Raw genomic sequence first — 8,443 nt, 5'->3', positions numbered from 1 at the left:
CCTTTTTAGAACTTTCTCTTCCTTCTTCAAAAATCCAGTTTCTTTCAACCCCACATCATCCATCTATACCACGTGGTTGTTTATGTACCTCCGCCTTGTCCAGGCAACCCATGACACCTCACAGGTGCTCAAGAAATATGTGTTGAGAAAGTTAATAATTGACCTGTGCAATCATTAAAAACAAAATAAAACAAAACGGTAGAATACAAATTCAACCTGCCAACTGCATAATAAGAGCCAGCATACTTTAAGCAAAGTGCCTCTTTGGCCTGAATTACTCACAATATCTAGATATTTGCATTCAATATTCTATGTAAGTTTTGTCAGAAAACTGGCTGAAACATCGCCTGTTATGAAGCCAAGTTGGTATCTATACCCTGAATATTTATGATTATTCCTTTAAGAAGCTGGGAGCGGGGGAGATGAAGGAGTCACTTGATATGACTTCAGGGATAAATTCATGTTTATTTCAGAGTTTGCTGCTAGAAGAAATAGAAAACCAGACCCTGTCTCTGCCTAGCGGGACTTGTGCCTACACAGTGAGGATGCCTCTGTTCATTGCTTCTCAATGCTGTCCTCTTCTGGCAGAGCGTGCTCATTGCTGGAGCTGTACGAAATGAGCCTGCTTGGAAAGAGAAAGGGAACTGGGGGCCAGAGACAGTGATACTGTGAGAGGATGAAAAGGAGGAAAAGGCAAATGTGGGAACAAAATGGGAAAAGCAGATTTATACCCCTCCTACACTTTGTGTTCACTCACCCTCATTTTTCCTTTAGATGTCATCTTGTCCAGTGCCCTCCTGAACAAAAACAGAAAATTGTACACCTCTTCTGATTTGCTTTGCACCTACCTCAAGTTGCAGGGTTGGAAGAATAAATCCATGACCACCCTGGTCTCTGCCTTGTCATTCCCCCTCACCTTCCTTGCACACAAATCCTGCACATGCTCTTCGTTCTTGCTCAGCTGTTCCTCTCACTTGCTGTCCACGGGTGCTCTCTTAGATAATCTCCACGCACAACAGGGCTGCTCTTGAGCCCCTCCCAAGCCTGCCCTGTTTGCCCAGATATATATGGGGACTGCTTCCAACCCTCTGCTAATGCTTCACCACCTTCTGGATCTGGGTTCTTCATCTCTGGAAAATACCACATTGGTGACAGAAGTTGGGCAGGAAGCATGTTTAAAAAGAGGAAGAGAAATACCTTTATCCAGAACAAGTAACTCAGCCATTAACTTTGATAACTTCTTGTATGAATTGATCTCATAGTCTAAAGGCTCTGTACTTGTCTTTCCTGTGGTCAAGTCACCCATCAACATAAAGAATATAACAACATTGTAAATCAACTATACTCTAATATAAAATAAAAATTAAATTTAGAAAAACCCATAAAGGATATAGAGCTTCCCACTGTGTTTCACCTGGAAAGTGCTGATACTGGTATTATACAGAGTGTTCATCCCCGAGGCTGCTTACAGGGATGTGGAGTAGACCACAGTTTCTGTGAGCTTCTTCCCTCGTGTGTCCTTTAGCATCCCTGCTGCCTCTACCTGTTCATCGTTTCAGGGCCAGCTCCAAACTCCCTCTGCCTTGAGGTCTTCATAAAGATGTCATTTCCCCCATCTGCTTTGTCTGCAGGAGTCAGAACCTGTGTACCACCACTTGTCAGTTACATGCAGCGCTGTGTTTTTCACTGATGCTTTACTGAAGCACGTTGAACCATATACCTATGGTCTCTGGCATTCCTGGGTTGCTTACCCCTTTGCTAGCTGAAAAACCAGGATCTAAGTCGCTCATAGATGATGTCAGGAATCCCAGTCCTCTCCTCAGGTGATTCTGAGGATTGCTGGAGACTATGCACCTGCCTTGGCTGTTGCTTGCCATCTGTTGCTCCTGACTGCTGCTTGGGGGCTCCTTGTAGCTTCAAGGGCTTCCTTGGTCTGGTTGTCCATGTGTAGACATTGGCTCCTCTCCTATTTCACAGCTCCACCCCACACCCCAGCACAGCTAACAATAAGGCAAAGTGAAGGCTCGAAGATAACATACAGAATTAGAGTGCAAGAAAGGGACATTTAACATTCGGCAGCGGTAACTGCTGCTCCTAAGTCCACCAGCCTTGTCCCAATGTAGGGCGCCCCCTACCTGCTGTCTTGCTGAGGTGTTGCTGTGGTTTCAGTCCCTTGTCACATAGGTGGGAGTTCCCCTTGACCTAGTTCTAAGTCCAAAACTCCAATTTCCTTTTTGTCAGTCTCTAACAAGAGGATGAAAAACCAGTGTACTCAATAATACTTTCTCAAAGTTGGAGATTTGTCCACTGTAAAGGTGGCCATTCACATTCTTTGGCAAAATTGTTCAGCTACCCTTATGAGACTAAACTCAGGACTAAACTTTGCATATCAAATATGCCTTTTAAAGTGTTTCCTCAAATAATAAAAAAAAGGACAATCTTTCCTTCAAATGTTGAATGATGCTATTTCTGATATGTGAAAATGGCTATAATTTTTTAAAGTTTTATCTTTTGGGGGGCCTAATTTACCAACCTTGCCTGCCTTGATGGCAAGAATAATTTCTTGTCCTCTGAGGTTTATGCCCAAATATTGTCAATTTCCCACAAAAGGGAAAGTGGTCCCCTAACAAGAAGCCAGGAAGAGATTTGAGCTCATGCCAGAAAATCCTAATTATTCCCCCAAATCCCTGGTCATCTCTTCCTCCTGCTGTGGCAGTGAGAACACAATGTCCAGACCTCCTTGCACTCAGGTACAGTCATGTGGCTGAGATTTAGCCCATGAATGTGAGTGGAATGATGAGCATTTCTTCTAGGCCGAATAGGTAACTCCATGCTCTTTTCTCCTTGTGGATGAGCTGAAAGGAGAGACCTACCAGGGCAACTTGTGTGTCACATGTTGAAAGTGGCAGAGATTTCATCAGCCTGGGGCCCTGAATGATGTCACGAAGGAGGAACACCTCACTATACTGCTTACTTGCCCAGGCCTCTTTTTAAAGCAAGAAATAAAATTCTGTCTTATTCAAGCCCTTAGAATATTTTGGTCTATTTGTTACAGCACTTAGCCTACCTTAATACAAGCTGTCAGTAGAAACCCTATCAGAGGTGTCTCTCCTCAGGTGTGGCGTTAAAGAGGTCCATGTGGTGTGATGAGGGTCACTAAAGGACAAGGAGAGGCCTGCTTTCCATGCCCTATTGACTTCCATCCCAACATTTTGTCTAAGATTCCACCACATGGACTTCATTACTTTGGATAAAGACATAATACTTCTAAGAAAATTTTTAAAATAACCATACCATCTGAGAGAGATAGAGCATCAAACCATCAACTTCCATGAACCCCTTAGCGTGGATGACTTTCTCAAGTTTCTTTCTAACGAAATAGCTAGTGAAAAGTCCAGAAAGGGACACAGGAAGAGAAATGTGGATGGGCAGACTAGGGGAGATGGAGGGATATCTGGAAGGTGGAGCACCTGAGTTTCTTCTCCAACAGAAACAGAAGTCTGGGCAGTTGTAGATAGAAGACAGGAGAGCAGGATCCTGGAGAAACCTTCATGGGGGTTGGGAGGAAAGAGTTCAGAAGGTTCAAAGATGGGAGATGAAGGCATTGAAGGGAAACTTCTTGCTTGATAATTCGGCTGAATGACGGTACTCATAACAGGTGCTTTTTCTACCCTTCCCCTACACTTTGAGCACGTTTCTTCGATGGTCCAGCCTACTTTTTAGATCTGTACATGGCCCCTCAGAAAAGCCCTGGTAAAGATCATAAGAGAACGATGAAATTTGTTTAAGCCATATCTGCATTTTCAGTGCTTGGATATTTTGACTGTTTTTCAGCTAGCACCTTATTTAGAGATTCCCATAACAATAACCTTCTACCATTTCAGATTATGCAGTTATTTTTTTTTCTGCAGCTCGTGGAAAAGACAGACAGGTGGGTAGGACAAGGTCATGGGGTCATTGGCATGAAAAGTCAACTGCTAAGTAATTCAACTGCATTTGTCCATTTATTATTTTTTAAGCAAGTGTGTACATGTAACAGAATGTGTTTTATGATTAAAAATATTAACAGAACATTAAAAATTTGCATCCATATTTTGTGCGTATTGTAAAATAGCTGGGTATTTTGCAGGTAGCAAATCTTGGAGCCAGTTTTTCTTGGGCTATCTGGCCCTACTGAATTTGATTACGGTGCCTTCTCACTAATGCAAGCAGTGGAGGTGGCCAGTGTCCCACATGGAGTTGAGGACTCTCTCTCTGATCAATGGAAGGTTTGAGGGTCCTACCCTATGCCACGTACAGGTACACCTTATTTTATTATGCTTTGCTTTACTGTACTTTGCAGATGAGTTTTTGTTTTGTTTTGTTTGACAAATTAAAAGTTTGTGTCAACACTGCATCAAGTAAATCTATCGGCACAATTTTTCCAATAACACTTGCTCATTTCATGTCTCTGTGTCACATTTTGATAATTCTTTCAATATTTCAAACTTTTTTATTATTATTCTATTTGTTATATTTGATCTGCATTCAATGATCTTTGATGTTACTATTGTGATTGTTTTGGCATTTTTTAGCAATAAAGCATTTTTTAAATTAAGGTATGTGTATTGCTTTTTTAGATATAATGCTACTGTCCACTTACAAACTACAGTGTAAACATAACTTTTCTATGCATGAGGAAACCAAAAAATTTCTGTGATTTGCTTTACTGTGATATTCACTTTATTGAGGTCATCTGGAAGTGAACTCACAATATCTCTGAGGTCTGCCTGTGGATGCTTCTTCTATTCGTTGTCTGTTGCTGCCATAACAAATTATTATAAACAATGGGTTAAACAACACACATTTATTTTCTTACAGTTTTGAAGGTCAGAAGTTCAACCCTGGACGCACCAGATAAAAACAAGTTGTTGGCAGGCTGTGTTCCTTTCTGGAGGTTCCAGGGGAGAATCTGTTTCCTTGCTCATTCAGGTTGTTGGCAGAATCCAGTTCCTGTGGTTATAGGACTGAGCTTCCAGTTTCTTTGCTGGCTGTCTGCTGGGGATGCCCTTAACTCGGAGAGGTTTTCTCTGGTCATTGCACATAGTTCCCTACATCTCAGAGCAAGCAACAGACTGCTGAATCCTTCTTATGCTGCCATCTCTCTCAAGCACCCTTTTTTCTTCTTATTCCACTATTAAGGACTCATGACTATACTGGGCCCACCCAGATAATCCGAGATACTCTCCCCATTACAAGGCCCAAAACCTTAACCACATCTGCAAAGGTAGCATAACATGCAAGGTAACATATTCGTAAGTTTGGAGAACTAGGGTATCAACATCTTTGGGGACATTATTTTGCCAAACACACTCTCAATTAAGTTTTATCTGAAAACATTGGTCTATAGGTGATCAGTATGAATCAATGATAGGACTTAGCCCCCGTGATGCCTAGGCCAGGTTTCACTTTCTTACTTGCAGTTGGTTTATATCCATGCTGGCTTAATCTCATGTTTCCAGAAGTAGAAATCAAAGGCATTATTAGAGATACTCTGCAACCTTGTGCTTCCAGAATGTCTCCCCACCTCCTTCTTCCTCTTATACCTCAAAGAATAGTAGTTGAAATTTAGACCATTCAGATTCAACCTTAGTGGGGTTTCAACTAAGTTTGCCTGGGTGTGGAGAACATAAGACTTCATTATCCTTTACCCTACACGTGTTATCTATTGAATATTTTTATAACACAAATTTAAAAGAACTAAGCATAAAAGTGTACCATCCTATGCTAAATTAACAGTGTTTTTCCTGGTGTAATTCTCTCTACACCATCCAATTTGGCCCCTGCCAGAAACTCAACTGCCTCTCATGTGTGCTGTTTCTTCCAAGTGCAGGAAAACCTCATTTCCATCTCTGGCCACAGTGCTCACAGAGAGTGGGCAGGGCCAGCTGAAACAGGCACAGCCATTCATGTGGGCCAGACAGAGAGTCAGGAGGGAAGTAATAAATGATAAAGGAAGGTTGTCCATTGCCAGAGCAGGGAAAGGTCCCCACAGGGTTGGGGAAGGAAAGGGCTGAACTTCCTGACCTGACCTGGTATGGGATTAAAACCATATGAGTTGGTTTAGATGAGGGTGTAAAGAAGAGCTGCTGCTAATGTCAGAAGTACAGAGAGACCAAGGGCTGTTTTCAGGTTTTCAGGAGATGGAAGACTTTAGATATCTGCCCTCTTTTTCTTCCCTGATCACAAATGGGTCTGCTTGTCAGTAGAAGCTTCTTTTTTTGTGAAGAGACACAGGCCAATATTTCCCAAGCTGAAGCAGTGTCATCTGGGAACCATCCTTGGAAATACTGGGACCCTCCTTGGAAATACATCCAAGGCTGCCTGATGAGGAGGAGCTCCCACAACCTGAGGAGCTCCCACAACGGAGCTCGAACAGATCTCCATTCCTACTCACCAGAGGAGAGTCTCCCCGTCCACATCCCTTAGTAGGACAGGCTTGTTCTGTCTCCAGTGTTCCCTTCGGATAAGACATGCCCTGCAACTTTGATGTGAATTTAATGTGCAAATGAGCATCAAGAAATCCTGGAATTCTTCCCATAACCTCAACTAAAGGGGAATTCAATAAAAGATTGTGCAGCACCAGTTGCCAGAGCAGAGAGGGAATTGTATTGTTGCCGATGCCTCTAATAACATTGCATCCCAAGCCGATACCTACCTGAGCCAGTGTAAGAGCTCCAAGTACCTTCATCTAGTATCTGCTCTTCATCACCTAGGAGACTATCTATGGGAACCATTACAAGATTCAGATTCAAAGCTCACGGATGTGCCAACCATTGTTAAAGAAGTCATTTTCCTTTTTAGAGTACAAAAATCTGCACAGATGTGAACAAATTGGGGGGAGGGCAGTTGGCAGAGAGCAGGTGAGCTCTGTCCTATTAATGGTGAGACTTCAGTGACTTGACTTGATGAAAGATGGGAGCCCTTGGATTGATGTCATTGTGACTGAACTTGCTTCAGATTTGATCCCCTGTAACATTTGCAGGCCGGCTCAGATGAAACTGGGGCTGGAGCCAGAAGTGGAAGTCCCACGGTCGGCACCTTGACGTTCCTCAAGCTGTTCCCTGTGGAAGCACAGTTCTTACAAGAGCTCATCTTTTTCAACCGCTTCAAGAACTCAGATTTAATAATTCCTACAGATAAAGTAGTTTTGTTTTGTTTTTCTCATGCTTTGAAAGCGAAGGTCCACGAACCTCTCTTTATGACCCCAAATGGCCACTCATTTCAAAGTTGAGGCCAGAACTCTTGCTTTATTTCCCTTGCTGTCTGACTTCCGAACATCAGCAGAATACAGAAGTAGCTTTTAAAACACAATGCAGTTCAAACTTTTGTTTTCACCTCGGTTTAAGATAAACCCAGACCAGCAGCCAAACTGCAAGCATGCTAAAATTCCCATTTGCCTTAGTTATTAAACATTGTACAAAATTGACATTTGTCAGATCATTTGTGTTGGAGTTAATCTTATTAATGGTGGTATCTAGCACACAAATGGCAATGGATAAGATTATGGGCTTGGAAGTCCAACAGTCCTGAGTTTGCTTCCTGACTCCAACCCTTAACTCAAGTCCAGTGTGACCTTGAATTTGCTATTTTAGTCTAAGTATTTGTTTCCTCACGTGTAAAATAAGTATACTATCTACTTGTAGGGTTGATGTGAGATTTATATAAACTGATATATAGGAAGCACTAGGTACAGTGCCTGACCCACAGGACACTCACTACACATTAGATGTTGCCATTTTTTTTAACAAAATAAAAGAACAAAACCATCAGGTATGAGTCATTAAAGGCTAGCCTTCACAAGATGCTAATCTTATTTGGGGATATCTAAAAGACTTTTTAAAAAGTTCATCTCTTGCTTCCTTTGGAACAGGCAGGAAAACCTGAATAATTAGCACAGTTATCCTAACCTAACCTTTTATAATCTGAAGATTATGACCAAATTATTAGGTCAAATAAATTTGCTTGTATAATTTGGAGTTAACTGTGCTGTGTAAGGTCATGAATGCAAGGTTTGCAGGAACCTGGTGGATCCAAAATGGCCCTGAAATTCAGCCATAAAATGAACAAAGATCTCAAGCAAAACTGCTGGGAGTCCAGGCAAAGCAGCACTGCCCCGGGGGGAGCAGAATTTCCTGGGCAGAGCACCTCCCTGGCCCTGGCCTCCTCCCAGGAGTCCTGCCTCTCTGAACACACATTCAAGGACTTCCAGGCAGGCTTTTAGATCTCCACAATAAAACACCTATAAGCCCCTAGGAGGGCAGAGAGAACTCTTGCTGGACCTCTTCTATAGGAGGAGGGAGCTAGCTTCCACCCATGTGATGAATCACATCACAGCAATCTCCCAACATATGAGGCTGGCACTGATGCTGAATTTTCCTTGTAGCATTTTTCACTATTAGTT

At 42.4% G+C, this 8,443-nt stretch overlaps 1 protein-coding gene across 1 annotated transcript in view; it reads right to left on the bottom strand.

Annotated features, from left to right (window-relative positions):
- Positions 1-4,615: 4,615 nt before the first annotated feature.
- Positions 4,616-8,443, bottom strand: part of LOC102993245 (zinc finger protein 474-like) — a 131,427-nt gene continuing 127,599 nt past the window's right edge. The window contains exon 10 of the mRNA XM_055086729.1: positions 4,616-7,103. Coding sequence (XP_054942704.1) covers positions 7,031-7,103 — 73 coding nt within the window. The 3' untranslated portion in view covers positions 4,616-7,030. The remainder of the gene's footprint in view (positions 7,104-8,443) is intronic.

The sequence above is a fragment of the Physeter macrocephalus genome, chromosome 8, assembly GCF_002837175.3.
Source record: "Physeter macrocephalus isolate SW-GA chromosome 8, ASM283717v5, whole genome shotgun sequence".
Taxonomy (NCBI): domain Eukaryota; kingdom Metazoa; phylum Chordata; class Mammalia; order Artiodactyla; family Physeteridae; genus Physeter; species Physeter macrocephalus.
The sequence above is the reverse complement of the archived record's forward strand: the minus strand, read 5'-3'. Positions and strand labels throughout refer to the sequence as shown.